This window comes from Lepidochelys kempii, chromosome 12, assembly GCF_965140265.1.
Source record: "Lepidochelys kempii isolate rLepKem1 chromosome 12, rLepKem1.hap2, whole genome shotgun sequence".
NCBI lineage: Eukaryota > Metazoa > Chordata > Testudines > Cheloniidae > Lepidochelys > Lepidochelys kempii.
The window spans coordinates 32988523-33011172 of NC_133267.1; the positions used below are offsets into that span (position 1 = coordinate 32988523).

At 43.8% G+C, this 22650-nt stretch overlaps 1 protein-coding gene across 7 annotated transcripts in view; it reads left to right on the plus strand.

Moving 5' to 3' along the window:
• Nucleotides 1-9461: 9461 nt before the first annotated feature.
• The window catches only part of PLCG2 (phospholipase C gamma 2), a 94172-nt gene continuing 80983 nt past the window's right edge, over nucleotides 9462-22650 (plus strand). For 5 of the 7 annotated variants that reach the window (XM_073308055.1, XM_073308052.1, XM_073308056.1 and 2 more), the window contains exons 1-2: nucleotides 9462-9735; nucleotides 16665-16903. In XM_073308055.1, the coding sequence (XP_073164156.1) occupies nucleotides 16708-16903 (196 nt within the window). In that variant the 5' untranslated portion in view covers nucleotides 9462-9735; nucleotides 16665-16707. Of the gene's footprint in view, nucleotides 9736-10614; nucleotides 10732-11757; nucleotides 11828-16664; nucleotides 16904-22650 lie in introns of all 7 variants that reach the window. The other 2 variants (XM_073308054.1, XM_073308053.1) reach the window with 2 other exon arrangements.

Here is a 22650-nt window from a genome sequence, read left to right on the forward strand (position 1 = left end):
GCAAGACTTAGAACACACCACTCCGTTGGCTAGCTGAGGTGGCTCCCTGCCTACTATGCTGGCTTTTGTGAATTCCATTCCCTCAATTCAAATAGATTTGAGGCACTTAACTTGAACAGTGTTGTTCCAGTGCTCTCCTAGGAAGGATTCATCGACACTGCAAAAATAAAGCCACAGCAGCAAATCTCAAAGCCCAGGTCTACAGAATCAGGCTCATGGGGCTTGCACTATGGATCTCAGAACTTGAGCTACAGATATTTTTAGTGCCGTAGCATGAGTCCCAGTCTGTAGACCCAGGCTCCGAGACTCACTGCTGAGGCTTTTTTGTTTGTTTTTGCAGCATAGATTAACCCTCAAAGTCCCTTTCTGGATCTGGGCCTCTTTCTTTACCCACAAATATCTCCACAAATGTAAAGGGCAAAATCCTAGAGTTTGCAAAATACACCCACCAAACCTAGGCAATGGTATGGCTGAGATCCTAATTACATCCAACAAAGCTTGGGAATTTAGTGCTATGCAGCTATGATTTGATCCTCTTCCATATATTTAATAGATTCTGTGACTATGTATGTCTCCTTTAAGACAAAGTATACGTGCAATAGTGGAGGTGCTATCACAAGATAATCTGCAATGTGTTGGTGATTCAATAGGTGTTAGTCTTCCTTCTGAGTCAATAGCGAACCACTGCATTAGCACAGTATTAGGCAAAGCCTTGCAGTAAGCTGTACCTAACTTCTACAGCAAGGTCTCTGGAGTCCGTTGCACTGTTGAGCAACTGACTAAAAATGTAATGGCAGCTTCTTTTAAAATAAAAAATGGAGAGGTTTAATGATTAAGAACTGAAAATAAATAATACACTTGGCACAGTCTCTGTTTTGTATTTTGATACCCCCCACATTTTCAGTTTTCTATATCCTGCAAAGTTTTGTATGGACAATTCATAACTACATCACAGATGTTGTCAAGGGGAAAGTTGTAGGCTTTGGCAGCTGAAAAGATGTGGGAAGCAGTTAGCAGAATGCTTCTGCTAAAATCATCATCAGTAAAATAGTTAACAATGCTGAAAGTTCAATAGTCATCTTTAGTTTCAGTTAACACCCATGGCCCACACCTCTCAGAGCTATTGTTTCAGGCTATCCATAGACTGTGATATGCAACAATGTATAAGTTTATGCTCAGCTCACATTTTTCAAGGGTTTTGGAGGGTTCCTTTTGTAACCATGAGGGCTAGAAATATTTTAAAGTGAAAATGTAGACCACAGTTCCCTCTAAGCTGTGCACACGCGCACACAGATCCTAAACCCCGTTCACATGGGGAAACACTGCGCGCCCAAAAATTTGCACAGAAGCACAACAATTTGCACAGAAGAAATTTTTGCACACACAGCCTGTCAAAAATTTGCACAGAAGAAATTTTTTGCGCACATGGCCTGTCAGAAATTAGAGGGAACATTGATGTAGACCTTGAAGCACAATTCTACATCAAGGGAATGGCAATGGGTAGATGCTTCAGCAAATGCTGCAGCCATAGGACACACAGGCTCTGGACTTTGGAGGTGATATCTTTTGAATGTAATGTCCAATTCTGGCCCTGAGTACTTGTGGTCATTAGAAGTTCCATGACACATTTCAAAGGGATAAGGATATTAGCTGGCGTGTCCGGAAAGAGTTTTCTCTACTTTTCTTAGTTTACATACCCAGTAGTTTATTTGTGTAATATCTATGGGTAGACGGGCAATGAATGTATGACAAACTAGTACCAGTAAGTGACTGATTCTATTTCTCGGCCCCAGTCTTATGAGACTGATCCCATGAATCCTTCATGCCTTTAAAAAAAATCGTTATTTGCAATTTGTACAGACTTTTCAGGGTGGATTGATTTAAATCATGATTTCAATTGCTGATTTAAATCACCAAGTGGAAAGCCTCAGTTTAAATAATCAATTTTAGTTAACTTTTGCATTTGTACTTGGTATTTTCTAAAGAAATGTGCATTCTCATTGGTTGATATGACCAATAAAATATTTTGATTTTACAACTAAATAAAGCCTACACTGTAGATTTTGCTATGTAGGAGGGTACACTATAACTACATTTATTTAAGCAATTATATAGATTCATATTTTCAGATTCTTATTAACTGTACATTTTTAGTACGTTACAAAATGGTGAATGATGTATTGCTTATTTACTAGATTAGATAATTAACTTTTTACTTATGATTTGTGTGCCATATTAGGATGGTAACTGGAATTTAAACAAACACACAAAACAACATATAAAATGTATTTTTATTAAACAAACAAACTTTAAATGTTTTGGATACATAAACTTCTCATCAAAACATTTCACATTTATAACTGAATTATAATAAGTTTAGGCCTAATATATTTTGCATTAAATTCAGATTTCATTTTAAACAGATTTATTTTAAAAAAAGAAAGTTGTTATAATTTAACTAACAAAATCAAATAAAAAAATTCAATTTAAGTAAAAAAAATTTTTTTAAAAATTCACTGATTTTTATCCACCCTGCTTTTCTGCTAACTTCGGGGTGGCCAACCCGTGGCTCCAGAGCCACATGTGGCTCTTCAGAAGTTAACATGCAGCTCCTTGTACAGGCACCGATGCCGGGGCTGGAGCTACAGGTGCCAACTTTCCAATGTGCTGTGGGGTGCTCACTGCTCAACCCTGGCTCTGCCACAGGCCCTGCCCCCACTCCAGCCCTTCCTGCCCCCTCCCCTGAGCCTGCTATGCACTCGCTCCTCCCGTTCTCCCCCAGAGCCTCCTGCATGCCACAGAACAGCAGATTGGGAGGTGTGGGGAAGGTGCTGATCAGCGGGGCTGCCGGTGGCGGGGAGGCACTGGGAGCGGGGTGTGTGTGTGGATGGGGGGGCTGCTGACACATTACTGTGGCTCTTTGGCAACATACATTGGTAAATTCTGGCTCCTTCTCAAGATCAGGTTGTCCACCCCTATGCTAACCCATTCATCTGTGCATTGAAAGGAACTGATATCGTGTGATATATAATTACAAAATGAGCCACTTGTGAATTATGACTTTCATTAGCTTACCTGGAATCTTATGGAGAGCAAACTGCAATTTACAATGTACTATTACATCGTTACTCATTTTATTGTTCAACATAACTATTTAAGAAAGAATGAGTAATCCACTAGTAAATAGAAAAGAGTACTTGTGGCACCTTAGAGACTAACCAATTTATTTGAGCATGAGCTTTCGTGAGCTACAGCATCCGATGAAGTGAGCTGTAGTTCATGAAAGCTTATGCTCAAATAAATTGGTTAGTCTCTAAGGTGCCACAAGTCCTCCTTTTCTTTTTGTGAATACAGACTAACACGGCTGTTACTCTGAAACCTGTCACTAGTAAATAGTAATTACTCCAGTTTAAGTCAGTAGATCTAGGTCAAACTTGGACCATGGGTGATCTCAAATCTTATGTGGTTCCTATTCCTTCCTGTTTGTTGTAGTTTTGGTACCTTAAATTCTATGTCCGTATCCATGCTTGGACAGAATAGCATGTCTTGGGCTCTGCTAGCATGCCTGATCCCATATGACATAATGCCCTATCTGTAGGATTCCATTATCTGCAGCAATTTTGTCTATACAGGCAATACATTTTTATGCTTTTTTCCATCCATCTAGCATAGGTGCTGAGGACCATTGTGGTGCCTGGGACAAATGTGGAAGTTGGAGTCTTTCGACCATCCCTTTCAACCCAGAGATCAAAGAGCTGTTAAAGTAGATCAGGCAGAGTCCCTTGCCACAGTTTCCTGTGTCCTCAAGCAGTAGCTACCGCTGACTCCAAGAAATGGACCAGAATGTGCCGAACAGCTGCCCTCACCCAGCTGCAGACCAAGGATGAGTATTTCCCTATGTGCTAATGGAAGAGGTTCAAGTGAACTGTGGGCTCCCGCATCAGTATTGAAGCAACCCCTTCTCACCAGATTTAGGCCTGGTCTACACTATGAGTTTAGGTCGAATTTAGCAACGTTATTTCGATTTAACCCTGCACCCGTCCACATGACGAAGCCCTTTTTTTGACTTAAAGGGCTCTTAAAATCGATTTCTTTACTCCACCCCCGACAGGGGGATTAGCGCTGAAATCGGCCTTGCCAGGTCGAATTTGGGGTACTGTAGACACAATTCAACAGTATTGGCCTCTGGGAGCTATCCCAGAGTGCTCAGTTGTGACTGCTCTGGACAGCACTCTCAACTCAGATGCACTGGCCGGGTATACAGGAAAAGGCCTGCAAACTTTTGAATCTCATTTCCTGTTTGGCCAGTGTGGCGAGCTCACCTGCACAGGTCACCATGCAGAGCCCATCAGCACAGGAGAACACACAGTCCCAGAATCGCCGAAAAGCTCCAGCATGGACCAAACGGGAAGTACGGGATCTGATCACTGTATGGGGAGATGAATCCGTGCTGGCAGAACTCCGTTCGAAAAGACGAAATGCCAAAATATTTGAAAAACTCTCCAATGGCATGAAGGACAGAGGTTATAATAGGGACCCGCAGCAGTGCCACATGAAAATTAAGGTCAGGCAAGCCTACCAAAAAACCAGAGAGGCAAATGGCTGCTTCGGTTCAGAGCCCCAGACATGCCGCTTCTATGATAAGCTGCATGTCATTCTAGGGGGTGCAGCCACCACTACCCCAACCCTATGCTTTGACTCCATCCAAGGAGTGGGAGGCAACACGGAAGCGGCTTTTGGGGGTGAGGAAGATGATGATTAGGAGGAGGTTGTAGATAGCTCACAGCAAGGAATCGGAGAAACCGGTTTCCCCAACAGCCAGGGTCTGTTTATCACCCTGTACCTGTACCTAGTATCCCCCGAACCCACCCAAGTCTGCCTCCCAGACCCGCTAGGCAGAGAAGGGACCTCTGGTGAGTGTACGTTTGTAAATATTGTACATGGTTTAAAAGCGAGCGTGTTTAATGATTAATTTGCCCTGGCATTCGCGGACAGTACAGCTACTGGAAAAGTCTGTTAACGTGTCTGGGGATGGAGCGGAAATCCTCCAAGGACATCTCCATAAAGCTCTCCTGGATGTACTCCCAAAACCTTTGCAAAAGGTTTCTGGGGAGGGCAGCCTTATTCCGTCCTCCATGGTAGGACACTTTACCACACCAGGCCAGTAGCACTTAGTCGGGAATCATTGCAGAACAAAGCATTGCAGTGTATGGTTCTAGTGTTTGCTGGCATTCAAACAACATCCTTCTTTATCTCTCTGTGTTACCCTCAGGTGAGTGATATCATTCATGGTCACCTGGTTGAAATAGGGTGGTTTTAGTAAGCGGACATTCAGAGGTGCCCATTCCTGCTGGGCTGTTGGTCTGGGGCTGAACAGAAATCTTCCCCGCTGTTAGCCACGCGGTGGGGAGAGGGGTGAAGCCATCATCCCAGAGAACTCTATGGGTGGGTGGGTGGGTGGGGTGGGTGGTTTGTTGGGTTTCCGCTGCACGTGAACGTGGAAACCACAGCCCCTCCTTTTAAATTGCCAACCCATTTTAAATGGCCAACCCAACGGCTACTTCGTATGGGAAATGAGGGCGCTGCTGTTTGAAACCATTCCCACATGTTATGAAGGTTAAAGAAGCCAAAAGACTGTGGCTTACCATGACTGCCTGCAAGCCGAATTCTGTTGCCCGGCCCTGCATGAGTGATCTCTCACACCAAACCGGCATACCCTCAATAAGAGGCAAAATGCAACCTTGTAATGAAAGCACATGTGCTATGTAATGTTAACAGCAAGGTTTACTGTGAAAGAGTGTACCCATTGTTCTATAAAATGCGTCTTTTTAACTGCTACTTTCCTTTTTTTTCCCCTCTACCAGCTGCATATGTTTCTCCTTCCAATAGGCTAGCGAAGATTAGAAGGCGAAAAAACCGCACTCGTGATGAAATGTTCTCTGACCTCATGCTGTCCTCCCACAGTGACAGAGCACAGCAAAATACGAGGAGGCAGACAGTCTGAGAGTTCAGGAAAACACAATATGACCATGAGGAGAGGTGGTGGGCTGAAGATGGTAGGTGGTGTCAGCTTGCTGAAAGAAGGCAGGAGTCAATGCTCAGGCTGCTGGAGGATCAAACTCGTAGGCTCCAGGTTGAGCTGCAGGAAAGGCAGCAGGAGCATAGACCACCGTTACAGCCCCTGTGTAATCAACCACCCTCCTCCCCAAGTTCCATAGCCTCCTCACCCAGACGCCCAAGAATGTTGGGTGGGGGGCCTCCGGCCACCCAGCCACTCCACCCCAGAGGACTGCCCAAGCAACAGAAGACTGGCATTCAATAAGTTTTAAAGTGCTGTGTGGCCTTGTCCTTCCCTCCTCCACCACCCCTCCCGGGCTACCTTGGCAGTTATATTTGTGTGAAGAATAAATAAAGAATGCATGAATGCGAAGCAACAATAAGTTTATTGCCTCTGCAAGAGATCGAAGGGGGAGGGGAGGGGAGGGTGCTTAGCTTACAGGAAAGTAGAGTGAACCGGGGGCGGGGGGGGAGGGGCGTTTCCATCAAGGAGAAACAAACAGAACTTTCACACCATAGCCTGGCCATTCCTGAAACTGGTTTTCAAAGCTTCTCTGATGTGCACCAGGCCCTCCTGTACTCTTCTAACCGCCCTGGTGTCTGGCTGCGCGTAATCAGTGGCCAGGCGATTTGCCTCAACCTCCCACTCCGCCATAAACGTCTTCCCCTTACTCCCACAGATATTGTGGAGTGCACAGCAAGCAGTAATAACAATGGGAATATTGGTTTCGTTGAGGTGGTGAATGCGGGGTGGTGAATGCAGTAAACTGCGCCAGTGCACTTTTAAATGCCCAAATGCACATTCTACCAGCATTCTGCACTTGCTCAGCTTATAGTTGAACAGCTCCTGACTACTGTCCAGGCTGCCTGTGTATGGCTTCATGAGCCATGGCATTAAGGGGTAGGCTGGGTCCCCGAGGATAACTATAGGCATTTCAACATCCCCAACATTTTCTGGTCTGGAAAGTAAGTCCCCTGTTTCAACAGAAAGCAGCTGCTGAAACAGACCAGAGTTCCTGAAGATGCGAGCGTCATGTACCTTTCCTGGCCATCCCATGTTGATGTTGGTGAAATGTCCCTTGTGATCCACCAGTGCTTGCAGCACCACTGAAAAGTACCCCTTTTGGTTTATGTACTCCTTCGGTGTCAATATAGGGATATGGGTTCCGTCTGTTGCCCCATCAGTTAGTGGATGGCTTTGCTGCAATGGGATTCCCTATGACCTGCACATTTCCCAGAGTCACTACCCTTGATATCAGCAGCTCAGTGATTGCGTTGGCTACTTGCATCACAGCAGCCCCCACAGTAGATTTGCCCACTCCAAATTGATTCCCGACTGACCGGTAGCTGTCTGGCGTTGCAAGCTTCCAGAGGGCTATCACCACTCGCTTCTCAACTGCGAGGGCTGCTCTCATCTTGGTATTCTTGCTCTTCAGGGCAGGGAAAAGCAAGTCACAAAGTTCCATGAAAGAGCCCTTACGTATGCGAAAGTTTCGCAGCCACTGGGAATCATCCCAGACCTGCAACACTATGCGGTCCCACCAGTCTGTACTGGTTTCCCAGGCCCAGAATCGGCATTCCACGCCATGAACCTGCCCAATTGACACCATGATGTGCACATTGCAGGGGCCCGTACTTTGTGAGAAGTCTATGTCCATGTCCTCATCACTCTTGTCACCGCGCTGCAGTTGCCTCCTCCTCGCTTGGTTTCGCTTTTCTTGCAGGTTATGGTTCTGTATATCCTGCTGGATAATGTGTGCAGTGTTTATAGTGCTCATAATTGCCATGGTGATCTGAGCGAGCTCCATGTTCCCAGTGGTATGGCATCTGTGCTGAGAAAAGGCACGAAATGATTGTCTGCCATTGCTCTGACGGAGGAAGGGGCGACTGACAACATGGCTTACAGGGTTGGCTTACAGGGAATTAAAATCAACAAAGGAGGTGGCTTTGGATCAAGGAGAAACAGAATGGCCCCCTCAAAGATAGAACTCAGAACCCTGGGTTTAGCAGGCCATTGATTTCATGGAGGGAGGGAGGGGGGAGAAAATGAATACAAAACAAATCTGGTCTATTTCTTGTTTTGATCCACTTCATCTATCTTTATACATCTTGCTGGCAGCAGACGGTGCAGTACGACTGCTAGCCATAGTCGTCTCCTGGCTCCTCCTCAGAAGATGGTGCAGTATGACTGCCGGCAGGACTGAATCACCATGAGATGAAACTCAAAAGGAAATGACCTGGCTGAGTCACTCCCATGTCTACCCAGGTGCCTGTGACCAAACTCACCGAGGTTGGCTAAAAGAGCACCCTGGAGTACGGCGATGATGGCTACCAGTCATACTGCACTGTCTGCTGCCAAAAGGCAATGAGCTGCTGCTGTGTAGCAATGCAGTACCACATTTGCCAGCACCCAGGGACATACGGTGACGGTGAGCTGAGCGGGCTCCATGCTTGCCCTGGTATGGTGTCTGCACTGGTAGCCCAGGAAAAAAGGCAAGAAACGATTGTCTGTCATTGCTTTCACAGAGGGAGGGAGGGCCCGGGGGGGGGAGGGGGGCTGACGATATGTACCCAGAACCACCCGCGACAATGTTTTTGCCCCATCAAGCATTGGGATTTCTACCCAGAATTCAAATGGGCGGCGGAGACTGTGGGAACTGTGGGATAGCTACCCACAGTGCAACGCTCCAGATGTTGACGGTTGCCTCGGTACTGTGGACACACTCCGCCGATTACATGCACTTAGAGCATTTGTGTGGGGACACACACAATCGACTGTATAAAAACGCTTTCCACAAAACCAACTTCTATAAATTCGACCTAATTTCATAGTGTAGACATACCCTTAGTCTTACCCCTAAAGCCCCAGCATCTGGAGTCCCCTAAGAGATGGGCGAATCTCAGCTTTTAGTGAAACATAATGACATTTCTAGCCCTCCAGGGGAGCAGAGAAAAGTTCTCGCACCCTGACCCCCAAGCCCTACGCACCAAAGCCGGGGGGAAATAGGCTGACCAGATGTTCCGATTTTATAGGGACAGTTCCGATTTTAGGGGCTTTTTCCTATCCAGGTGCCTATTACCCCTCCCACCCCCATCCGGAGTTTTTACACTGCCTATCCGGTCACCCCAGAGGGAAAGGACTGGGAGCTTAGTATTAACAAAACCGTACAGCCCCGCAACCCCCCCGCCTGGGATTTTCAATCCGAGCTGGTTTCTGGGGGTCTGTGAACTCTTGGGATGGGTCAGACTGAAGGCTGCGCTACGGCCTCGACCCGCGGGGTCCCGACCTGCCCCGGGGGTGGGGGGAGCCGGCCCCCCACCCCCTCGGATCCCGCCCAGCCTCCCCGCCCCTGAGGGGAGCCGGCCCCCAACCCAGGGTCCCGCCCCCGCCGGCCGTGGGGGCGGGGGGGGGGACAGAGGCGCCTGCCCCGCCTCAGCCTCCCCCGGGGCCCAGGCTCCTCTCCCCGCACCGCCAGTAGGTGGCCGGGGCAGGTCACATGACCCCCCCCAGTTGCTACCGCAGAAGCAGAAGCGGGGAGCCTCGGAGAGTCCCAGCCACCGACCGGCCCGGCAGCGGCAACGGGGGAGGCACCGGCACCGGCACCCTCGGCTCCGCCGCCGTCTCCAGCGCAGGGCACCGGCCGGGAGGCTCCCGGGGCTGCAGCTCCCCGCGCCCAGGTGAGGCGGGAAGGGGGGCGAGCGAGCGAGCCCGAGGCTGCGGGTGAGGGGGCTGGAGGAGGGTGCGCGCGCTCCCCGGCCGTTGGCCCGGCGCGCCACCCCCCCTCCCCGGCCGTTGGCCCGGCGCGCCACCCCCCCTCCCCGGCCGTTGGCCCAGCGCCCGGGCGGCACCTGTCCCCCGGCCGGGGGCTCTCGCCAGCCCTGGGCTCTGCAGCGGCGGGGCCGGGGCCGGGGCCGGTCTGCAAAAAGAAGGAAGGAAACGCTGCAGCGCTGGGAGCCTTTGACAGCTGCAGGCGCGGCCCGAGCGAGGCGGGGCGCGTGCAGCCGGAGCTCCCTGCGCTCGGGGTCGGGGAGGGCGGCGGGCGAGCCGGGGAGCGGGTGCAGAGCTCTGGGTGTTTGGGCCTGGCCTTGCAGGGTTGTTCCTGGGGCTGCAGCGGGGCACTTGGGTAGAAAGGCCCTCTGGGGCTGCTTCTCCCTTCCCTTCTGGCCGGCCTGAAGCTGTCCCGAGGGTAACTTCTGCTGAGAGCCCTGCCCAGTTGCGCTAGGCGCTGTACAAACCCAGCTCGAGGCGGTCCCTGCCCAAACAGCGCTTGCGATCTAAGTAACTAAGACCAAGCAGGGTGGTGAATGCAGGTACTACTAACTCCTTTTACAAAGGGGATTTAGGCCAAACAAATAGTGAGTGACCTGCCAGAGGTCTCCAGATGCTGCTGCCACACCATCCTTCCTGTCCCACCTAGGATCCCTGGAAAGTACCTTGCATATCATGTGTGCAACTACAAGAAATTATTATCATAACAAATGCTGCAGCATCACATGAGCCTACATTTGTTATAATTTGCATTTAGTGCAGTTCTTTCTCTTTTCCCTGCTTCGCAGAAAAGATCTGTTAGCAGGTAGGTGTGGAGAGCTCTTGGAATACAAAGAAGTTGTCTTTACAAATTATGAAGCACTATAATAGAGTAACTCAAGTTACCGTTGCCTGAATAAATAAAGGTAGTATATCTTCTGTTCGCATTGTAGTTGTTCTTAGTTATTTGAAATGTTTTTCTAGCCTTTAGTGCCAATTAGTGAGATTATACAGTAAATTCAGCGTTCCCAGTCCTGCAGTGTGATGTGTGCAAGACCCCCCATCACCTCTATTGTCTGCCCACATCAGACTGTGGGAGTAGGAAGGGATAATCTAGTTAACTGGGGACTAGATATGTGTTTAGAACTGTTACTGTGTTCAATTCCCAGCTCAGTCATAGACTTCTTTTGCACTGGTCATTTATTTTCCCCTCTACTCCAGGTCCTTATCTTTAAAAGAGGGATAACACTTCTGTTCGTCACAGTGGTACTGTGAGGCTGAAGTCCACTGACTGTGACATGCTCAGATACTGTGATAATAAATAAATACTTTGATGAATAGACAAAAAAAATTTCTGATAGGTCAAATAGTACATCTACATTGGTTAAAAAAAACAAAACAAAAAAACACAAGGAGTCCTTGTGGCACCTTAAAGACTAACAAATGTATTTGGGCATAAGCTTTTGTAGGCTAGAACCCACTTCATCAGATGTATGAAGTAAAAGATACAGGACCAGGTATAAATACATGAAAGGATGTGAGTTGCTTTACCAAGTGTTAGGTCAGTCTAAGGAGATAAATCAGTTAAGAGCAGGATACCAAGGGAGGAGAAATAACTATTGAAGTGGTAAGAGAATGGCTCATTACAGACAGTTGAGAAGAAGGTGTGAGTAACAGTAGGGAGAAATTAGTACTGGGGAAATTAAGTTTAGGTTTTGTAATGACCCAACCGCTCCCAGTTTTTATTCAGGCCTAATCTGATGGTATCTAGTTTGCAAATTAATTCCAGTTCTGCAGCTTCATGTTGGAGTCCGTTTTTGACGTTTTTGTTGAAGAATTACCACTTTGAGGTCTGTTACTGAGTGACCAGAGAGACTGAAGTGTTCTCCTACTGGTTTTTGAATGTTATGATTCCTGATGTCAGATTTGTGTCCATTTATTCTTTTGCATAGAGGCTGTCCGGTTTGGTCAATGTACATGGCAGAGGGGCATTGCTGGCACATGATGGCATATATTACATTGGTAAGATGTGCAGGTGAATGAGCCCCGGATGGTGTGGCTGATGTGGTAAGGTGTCCCTTGAATAGATATGTGGACAGAGTTGGAACCGGGGTTTGTAGCAGGGTTTGGTCCCTGGGTTGGTGTTTTTGTTGTGTGGTGTGTAGTTGCTGGTGAGTATTTGCTTCAGGTTGGGGGGCTGTCTGTCAATTTAAGATTTTTAGTCCACCCAACAGATCTTTCTCCATGTCTGTTCAATGAAGTAGATATAATTAAATATAGGATGATTTCAGAGTACAGCACAAACCTGATCACTGATATGTATCTTGAGATTTAGAATAAATGATCAAATAACTAATGAAGATGGATACATCTTTAGCGGGGAAAAGATAATCTTTTATAATTCTCAGAAAATTTAGGAGCAGAAATTTATTAAAACCAATGTACCATAAACATTGAAAAGTGTACAAAAGACCACCCTCACTAGGCAACTTCCTGTGTTAAAAGACTGCCCAAAAGCATTCCTCAAATGAAATAAACATAATTCTTTAATTTGTCAGGTTTCTCTTCACAGTTAGTGTTGGTCCCTATAAAAGACTGTTTTGTTAGATTATCAAGAAAATGAGATAAATTTAGTAGTCAGGCCCTTGACTGTATATAATTCAGTGGAGCATTAAAAAACCCGAACTTCTAAAAGTTATTTTTTTAAGACTCAGTGCTACAGATTTGAATTATGGTCTGATGGATGTTAATGCAATTCTTAATTTTGGGTCGTGTGCGGGGTGGGGGGGGCGGAGGAAGGAAGGAAAGAAAGAGTGAGAACAGTAGTGCATGTTTAAAAGTCAGATCAAGGATTTCCTTTGATTTTTTTTCCCCCCCTCATGAATTGCCATTATATCCTGTTATTGGAAGGCATTGTAACAAGGGATTATGGGTAGATCACTAGATATGAATCCGCTATAATTTCATGAATGAATTATGTGATTAGTCCTATAGAGACAAAAGGGTTGATTGCACTTTCGGCTAAATCCTACCCACACAATGGCCCTGATAGGTAATTTGTCATCGTTCCCTGGGGATTGGCATATATAACTCCCATTAGAGTTAGTAGAAGAATTTAATATGAATAAATGGGTACAGAACACCATAAACCTCTGTAGTGCTTTGCAAAACATGGGCTAAGGCATGGTCCCTGCTCCAGAGAGCTTAGAATCTAATATAAAATGAGATAACAGGGAAGGTAAGAGATCATTATTTTCTTCATCAGTGTACAGTAGGAAGAATTCAGTGAAGAAGTATTATTTAAGAAGGGATTTGAAAGAGAAGGGTGACTATAGCACAGAACTTTGAGAAGGTTGGGAGAATGGACATTGTGAAAGGAGTGGATGATGAGATGGTGAAAAGAAAGTAAGTATTGAGAGAGAGGAGGAGGGAGATCTGAAGAGAATAGTATGTAGTAAGGATCAGGTCGGGAAACGGTGATGGGGGGGAAGATAGGTTAAAGAAGGAGGTTACAAGGGAAACAAGCAGCAGCAGATTCAGATTGGTTATCCACATGGAAACTGAAACTGTTCATGTTGAAGGGTAGTGGATTTAGGAGAGGAAGAGAACCAGAGGAGATTCTGGAGCTGGTAGTTGAAGCTGCTCTGAGGGGCTTTAAGCCCTTCCTACTACTGGCCTTGGTTGAGAGAGATGTCAAGAAAGCTGTGGTGACAGCCACTGCTTCTTGTGCAAAAATTAAACCACTTCCTCCTTTGCTCGTGGATGAAAGAGTAGGCTCCACAGTGTCCATTGTGTGCAGGATTCTGCACCAGGGTGAGGTGTACCTGCGACTGTAATTAATTCACGGCTGCAGTGATGTGCAGGAGACTGAGACTTGGAAGCCTTTCGATATTTATGAGAGTTGCAGCATGTGTATTGGGCCTCTTGTGTCTCTCAGCAGTGCTTAATTTGTGCCAGGTCTCTAGGCTTGCCAGTTCATAGTCCCGGCACCTCTGGGCTTGCTGCATTAGTTATGAATGTAAAAAAAATGGCTTGAGCCTCTGCACCTCTCTCATTACAAATTAAGCACTGTGTTGCAGTGGTCTCCTCGCTTGATGGCTGTCATGTACAGAAACATGTGCCATCTGTCACATAAATAAGAGTTGAAGTGACCATGTGGAGATGTAAGTACCGTATGGTCATAAGGCTTTAAAAGTGCAAAGACTGACATTAAATACAATATTGTAATTTGTTTGTATTTTTCCCTGTGGTCTTTCTTGTCCTCTTCTGAGTCATGGGTCATAGCCTCAACTGGTGTAAATTGTCATCACTCTACTAACTTCAGTGGAACCTTGACAGTTTACACCAACTGAGGATCTGACCCAGGATGTAGCCTTTTCTTGCATTATCCCAAGTTTCAGTCACCATCCTTCCTGCAGCACTCTCAGCTCCTCTTGGTGTAGTGGCAGAGAGACAGCAACACTAATTTGGGTTCTTCCCAGCCAACTTTCTGCCCAGACATCAAAAGCCCCCTCAAGTGTCAATTTAATACTTTCTTTATAGGACAGAGCAAGAGAAGAATTAGTTCTTTTTCCCTTCTCACCCCAATTAGAAATAATCCAGGCTTTCCCCCAAGCAGTTTATAAGCAGCATTTGCACCCTGGGAGAAGGCCAGACTCAGAGTTAGGGATAAATTATTTAAGAATGGTAAGTTTTTTGGCATACTTGAAAACTGTTGCAGAGCCTTTTTCTCCCTTATTGGTATCTAAGCCACTATGCTCTTAATACCCAGGATGTAAAGGGTTTCTAGAGATTTCTGACAGGAAGGGAAATCGTAATATCCGGCTTTCAGGCTCAAAGGGTATGTCTACACTGCAATTAAAAACCTGTGGCTGGCCTGTGCCAGCTCACTCAGGCTTGCTGGGCTCAGTCATGTAGATATCTGCAGGTGGGAGGGTCCCAGACCTCAGGCTGCAGCCCAAGCTGGAATATCTAAACCACAATTAAACAGTATGTTAGCCCAAGCCCTGTGAGTCTAAGTCGCTGGCACGGGCCAGCCGCGGGTGTCTAAATGCAGTGTCAACGTGCCCTAAAAGTTTTAGTTTGCACATAGAACACTTGAAAAAAACTGATATAGAAGATAAATATGGTGGTATTCTAAAATGGGAAGACTTATAGGGAGAGAAAGTGAGCAGTGCTTTCACATTTGGAATAAAGCTGCTACCTTCTCTATATGTGTCTCTATTAAAGAGAATTGCTAAGAGTGACGGGTCAGTGGTCCCTCTCTCCTTGTAAAACTAATAATTTTAAAATAGAAAAAACCCTTTCTGACGGTTGTTGGAGAGCTGGGCCATGGGGTGGAAGGTACGTCATTTAACATGTGCTGAGACTACCCAAAGAAGGCCAAATTCTGGACATTTGCCTGTGATTTAATCTTTGAATTCATCGGATCCAGACTGCATTGGCCCCTCTAGTGATACTACTGGGTCGCCATGTAAAAGAGAATTATTCGCTGAAGGATTCAAAGCTTATTTTTTCCTTTTGGTGTAAATGGGGTGTACCTTAGTAAAAGAAAGACCCTGTAGACATTATTATGTGGCGTAAAAGGACCCAGGGCACACTTCTTATGGAAAAGTTTACTGACCACACAGAAATGAGTTCCAGTGGTTACAATACAATTTGGATCAATTTGTTAGGCCAAGTCTATGCTGGAAAAGGGTTGCCAGTCTAGATATACTAGATATACTGGTATACTAGATACTAGGTATACTAGATATACTGGTATAGCTATACTGGCAAACTCTCCTGTTGTTGACACAGTTTATACTGGTAAAAAAGGTTATTTTGCTGGTATAGTTTATACTGGTTTGGTAAGCAAAATAAGATATACTGACAAGTATTTTTGTGCCAGTGGAAACTGCATTATACTAGGCCTTTTGCTGCTTTAGAAATGTTGCAAACAAATCACACTTCTAACTGAGGTTCCTATACCAGCAAAAGTTTCTAATGTAGACCTAGACTTAGAATTTGAACAAAATAATCCCTCACACTTATCTGGTTTCTTGATTATTTTTAGCTGCTTTCTTTGTTATAAGATAGGCACAGTCTTCTCTCATGTACACGTGCATCTCCTTTTAGTTTCAGATGCTTTCTCCTCTTTGTCACAGCTATGCTTATAGTGAGCGTATCTCTTATGTCTCTTCTTATACTGTTTTCTCTCCCATGTCTTCTCTGTTGTTTCTGGGGAGAATCAAATCATCCACTGTATAAAATATAATTTTGAGCCTCCTGCATAATGTTGCAGATAATATTTGAAAGAGACAGACCACATTTGTAACTGTGTGTGCATGCAAATCAAGAGTCGTGCATTTGTGCTACCTTTTCATGCTTGCAATCCCAGCTTTCCTGCATACACCAAAGAGATGGGGAGAGCATTTGTTCACATACTGTTATAAATTTGGGCCAGAATGACCTTAGCACGCCTTATGCTACTATGGAACGTTAGATAGTCATTATCGTTGCATTGTTGATGAAACAGTGGAGTTCTTGTTTTGTTGTTTAGAATCTGAGATCATATTTCATTTAACGCTAAGGCTGCTCCACCCAGCTGATTGTTCTGAATCCTGCTACACTGGGTCACTGATCCCTCCCCCAGTGAAACACTTTTCATAAAACCTCACAGACTAGGTAGGACTGTTGTCAAGGTTAACCAGATAGCTATAAGACAATATGCTTGCACCTGAAGTGCAGTGATTCATACTGATCTTTTTTCAACACTGATGTGCTTTTTTTTTTTTTTTTTGGTAAATTGAAGGAATTAAAACAAAATAAAGTTATTTAAATATTAAATTTTGCTCCCTTCTCTCCTCCCCCTTTTCAGCACATCAGGAACGTATCAGTTTGATGAAATTTGATTTTAAAAAATGTCCAGGAAGAGCACAGACTATGGAGTGCTGCCGGAGTATGAGAAGAGCCAGATCAAAAGGGCTCTGGAGCTGGGAACAGTTATGACAGTATTCAGTCTCAAGAAGTTTACTCCAGAAAGGAGAACTATCCAAGTCATAATGGAAACCAGGCAGGTGGCCTGGAGCAAGACAGCTGACAAGATTGAAGGTTTCTGTGAGTATTGGCAAGGCATGTCAGAACTTGGAATTTATTACTGATAAATGTAATTGACAAAGGGTCATTTAAATCAGTATTTAACAGTTTGCTTCTTTTCACCCAAGAGCATAATTAAACTTTAAAAATTGCATTCTGCGAGCCCTGTTGGTTTACTGTAATGTAGACCAAATGTCTCCTACAGTTCACTAGTTAGGCAGCTAGCCCCGCTGAAGGCTAACTTATTGCTACTCAGGCTTTTCTTCAGGCCTTTTGTCAAAGACTAAAGATTCAGATCCTGATTTTGCAACCTTACTTTCCATGAGTAAGGGATAACTTGCATAATTAAAAGTAGTAGTATCAGGCTGTAAATACTTACTAAAAAAACAAACGCAACCAAATTTAAAACATGCTGGAAAGAAACTTAACTCAGTTTGAATGAACTAGGGAGGCTGGGTTGGGAAAGCTGACTTGCAAACTTTGTTGTTGTTTTTCTTTACCTGTAACTCATTAATGTTTTTAAAAATAAATGTTTGCAGATTATTAGTTTGTACTAAGAGTCCGTGTCTTAGATTATTTTCAATTCTGAGCCATTTCATTACAAGAGGGGGAAAATATTCTGAGTATCGATGGCAAACTGGGATCATCCATTAATTGCAGTCTCATTGTAAGGGCACAGAGGTCTGAAATGCAACCCTACCTTAAATTTTACTAGATGTGCAAAGGTGTGTTTCCTTGGTATGAAAGCTTTGTTGCCATAGGCTCTGTGTTTAAAAAAATAAAAATCATTTCTGTATACATGGATCTCTTAGTCTTCAAAATCAAATCAAATCACAATTAATTAAAAAAATAAAACCAGACAACAAAAATAACACACAAAAATGAAAGTATCCCACAAAAACTACTTTGGGATCTGAAGGAAAAGGACAAAAGAATCACAGAAATATAGGACTGGAAGAGGCCTTGAGAAGTCATTAAGTTCAATCCCTGTGCTGAGGTAGGACTAAGTATACCTAGACCATCCCTGACAGATGTTTGTGTAACCTATTCTTATCAACCTCCTTTGGAAACCTATTCCAGAACTTAACTACCCTTTCCTCGGTGGGTGGGATTGAACCGGGGACCTCTGGAGCTTAGTGCATGACCCTCTACCGCCTGACCTAAAAGCCCGCTGGATGAAGTGCAGACTCATTTAACTCTCTCTCTTTCTAAGTGGTCTTGGTGCCACTAGATGGGACAGAACACCACCCCCACGAGATGTGTAGGTTACATACTTCCCCTAGCTGAGAAAGCACCTCCCGAGCTTCAGAGACTTTTTAGTTGAAGTCCCAGATGAGCCCCTACTTGTAATGCCAACAGACCCCAGTTGTTGGTGGGATTGAACCAGGGACCTCGGGAGCTTAGTGCATGAGCCTCTACCGCATGAGCTAGAAGCCAACTGTCTGTTAGCTACGGCTGTAGAGCAGACTCATTTAACTCTCTCTCTTTAAGTGGTCTCGGTGCCACTAGATGGGACAGAACACCACACCCAGAAGGTGTCTGGGTTATGTAACCACATCACATTGTTGACTTTTATTCAATTTGTGATCCTCTGTCACTTCCAGATCCTTTTCAGCAGTACTACCACCTAGCCAGTTATTCCCATTTTGTAGCTGTGCATTTGATTTTTCTTTCCGAAGTGAAATACTTGTCTTTATTGAATTTCATCTTACTGATTTCAGACCAGTTCTCTAATTTGTCAAGGTGGTTTTGAATTCTAATTCTGTCCTCCAAAGTAATAGCAGCCCCTCCCAGCTCGGTGTCATCCATGGATTTTATAAGCATGCTCTCTACTCTATTATCCAAGTCATTAAGGAAAATGTTGACAAGTACCAAACCCAAGACTGACCCTTGTGGGACTCGCTAAATACATCCTCTCAGTTTGACAGCAAACTATTGATAACTACTCTTTGAGTATGTTTTTTCAACCAGTTGTCCACCCATTTTATAGTAATTTCATCTAGACCATATTTCCCTAGTTTGTTTATGAGAATGTCATGTGGTATTGTGTCAAAAGCCTTACTAACATCAAGTTATATCATGTCTACTATTTCTTCTCATCCACTAAGCCAGTAACCCTATCAAAGATGGAAACTGTGTTGGTTTGGCACAATTTATTCTTGACAATGCCATGCTGGCTACTCCTTATAACCCTGTTGTCCTTTAGGTGGTCACAAATTGATTGTTTAATAATTTGTTCCAATATCTTTCCAAGTATCTAAGTTAGGGCTGCCTGGTTTATAATGCCACGGGTCTTCCTTGTTTCTCTTTTTAAAGATATGTACTGTGTTTGCCCTTCTTCAGTACTCTTGGACTTCACCCGTCTTCCATGAGTTCTGGAAGATAATTGCTAATGGTTCTAAGATTGCATTAGCTGCTTAAAGTATCCTAGAATGAATTTCATAAGCCCCTGCTGACATGAATACATTTAACTTATCTAAATAGACTTTAACCTGTTCTTTCTCTCTTTTAGCTTGCATTCCTTACTCCTTGTCAATGTTAATTATCTTGAGTATTTGGTCACCATTAATCGTTTTAGTGCAGACTGAAGCAAAATAGACATTGAACCGCAGCCTTCTTGTTGTCATCATTTTTTAGCTCTCTTTTGCCATGAAGTAGAGGACCAATACTTTCCTTCATATTTCTGTTGCCCCTAATGTAGAAAGTAAATTTGAAGTACTCTAGTAGCTAGCCATTATGGACAACTACTAATTATTTTCTCGTTATGCCCAGGAAGTCCCTTTTGCCCGGATTCTGCAATGGAATCTATCTGGTTAGTCCAGTTGGCTTCAGTGGGACTCTAAACTGGTAGATCTAAATTTGCAGAATTAGGGAGATAATCTGGAATTTACAGGTTTGGGTAATTTTCCCCTGGTCCTCTCCTTTAACCCAGTGGTGTGTGTGTGTGTGTGTGTGTGTGTGTGTGTATGTATGTGTGTTTATATATATATGTGTGTGTGTGTGTATGTATGTGTGTTTATATATATGTGTGTGTGTGTGTGTATATATATATAATTAATAAGCATATGTGTATGTATGTATTACCATAGGAGATGTCTGATTGCAGAATATCAGGTGCAAATACTTTGTCAATGTGGTGCAAGTTTCTGTAAAAGTGAAATCCACAATTTTTGGCCTGAAAGGTATTGAATTAGCCTCTGTTTCTATATAGCATAAAATCTGGTTTAATATCTGAGGCTGATCCCATACTTCAAGGACCTTTTATTTTATCACTGTACTGTTTTTGTCTGCCTATTTCCATTATAATATTGTACTATGTAAGAAAGCAAATTAAAATAGTTAAAAGAACTATAGTGGTGTGTGAGAGAGAGACAGGAATTAGACAATAATTTTACCAGTATACATTACTGACAACATTTTCCTTTCTTTTTACAAAGTTGCATTTAAAATGAAAATGATATATAAATGTGTCAGTCCTGTTCAAGACATTAAAATGATGAATTCTTGTCCATGTTTCCAGTAGAAATAAGTATGTTGACATTTTAAAATGTATATGTATTTAATTTTTTTGTTTTAATTTTCTTCCTGTCCCTGTATACGGAAAAAGTTGTCCTTTCCTCTCTGTGGTAGTGGCAAGCTTGCTTTTCCATGACCCGCCCTTATTCTTTCAATAAAGAAATTGAAGATGAAAGGGATGCTGTTAAGTATTTTAGGTCCAGAATGTGAGGTTTAATTATATTTAATTAAAAAGTAAAATTGAAAACATATTTTCCATGCAAAGTTGGACACTTTAACACTAACAGTATTCTGATAATGGTAAAGAGCCAGAAAGTGAGAGTGATTATAAACAATCAAACTGACAAGTTCAGCTTCATTGTCCAATTTAAGTGTCAGGTATATAGTAGTAAAAAAAAAATTATAAATTGTAAAATGTAAATTTTAAACTTCCACAGTTAAAGTGTTTCCTTATCTGTTTTATTCATAGTATCTTAATTTTTTTTAAACATCTAAGATTTTGGAGTCTCATTCACCATTCTGTTACTCTAGTTGTACACTAGTATGACAGTAATATTATGGCAGTAAAAATGGTGTATTGTAGTGATCGTCAGAGATGCTTTCTGAAGCTTAATCAATAAATATTTAAACAGTGCTCTGAGATTCTTGGATGAAAGAAACTGTATTGTGGGTGGGGCTGGTAGTGCTACCTATTCAGGTTACTTGATCTCCCCATTACAAGACCCTGTTTTTAGTTGCTTATAACTTTGTCAGACTTTAACTATTTGAGCTGAAATGTTCCATGCTGGATGTCTGCCTCAGGGGAATTATTATTATTATTTTATTTTAATTTCAGACACAAGAGTGAAGCTAGATATGTTGTTTTACCCTTGTTAAGTTCTGATGACCTTTTATTTGAAAAGCTCTAACGCCCCCATGCTTTGGAGCAGGGACTCGAAATTTAACAGGTGGGCTAAAGATGTGTCTGGGATGTGCCTTTTGCATCCCTGTGAAAATCCACTTAAGTTTGGCCAAGGCCTTTGAAAAATGGCAGTTTGCACATGCTCAGCAGACATGACTTAGACTTTAGCAGCTAAATTCCACAAAGATTCTGTCCTCAGTGAGCATGCTCCAGCACAGGGCTGAGCAGGACTTTACTTGCAGTTCTGGACTGCGGTGGGCCATCCTGGGTCTGGGCATCTGAACTGAGATCAGGGAGCCTATATGTCCTGTGCTCTCAATGACCTCCCTACTGGGCCCAGGCAGCATGGAGGGGAAAACTGCTTGCTTCAGATGCAGAGGGGACAAGTGCTAGACCTGTGCGAGGGGAAGGTGGCAGGGGAAATGTATTGGGACAAGGAGCCTGGGAGTGGGGCAGAAATTGGTACTGGAGACTGATAGTGGGTAGGGAAGAGGGAAACTGGGATTGGGAGGGTAGGGTAGATTGGGATTGACTGGGTAAAGAGACTGGAACTGGGAGCCAAGAAGCAAAACGGGTGAGTGTGCTGGGAGCCAGAGAGTGGGCGGATGAAAGACTGAGACAAATAGTATGTGATAATGCAATTAAAGACTGTATCATGATGCATACACAGAAGGGGGCATTTCCTAACTTTTGAATGATTGACTTTGCAACCTTCTTTTAATGTAGCTTTGGTGGTTTGTGTAATAATAATCCTTGTTATTTATATAGTTCTTTACATTCATAAAAATGTACCAAAGCAATTTGCAAAGGTGGATGAGCAACGTTATCTCCATTTTACACTTGGGAAAACCAAGGCACAGAGAAGCCTAGCAACTTGTTTATGGATATGCAGTGATTCAGTAGCAGAGCTGGGAATATAATCCATGTGTCTTGATTCTTAGTCCTGTGATTTACCATTGGGGCCATGTTGCTTCTCTCCGTGTAAGCGCAAGTATTAATGTAATTCGACTTCACAGTTATGTAATTACCCTTTTTAACGATGGAATTTTGCAAATATGAAGTGTCCCTAGGCATGAAAATCAAAAGATTCCATTGTAAAATACTATTTTGCAGGATCTTTTCTTTAGGACATGCTGTAACTCATGTTAATGACAAATCACAGCTGATCTGCTTGAAAGTAAAGTTACTGTAACTTTGACTGGTTGACAGTGTTTCTGCTTAAGAGGAAGAAAACCTGTTTTTTTAAATTAAAGCTTGTTTTTGCCTTTTTTCACAAATATGAACCCAGACTTCCACTTTGTTGAGGCAGTAGAGGTAGTTTATGAATCTAAAGTTTATGTAGCACAGTGGT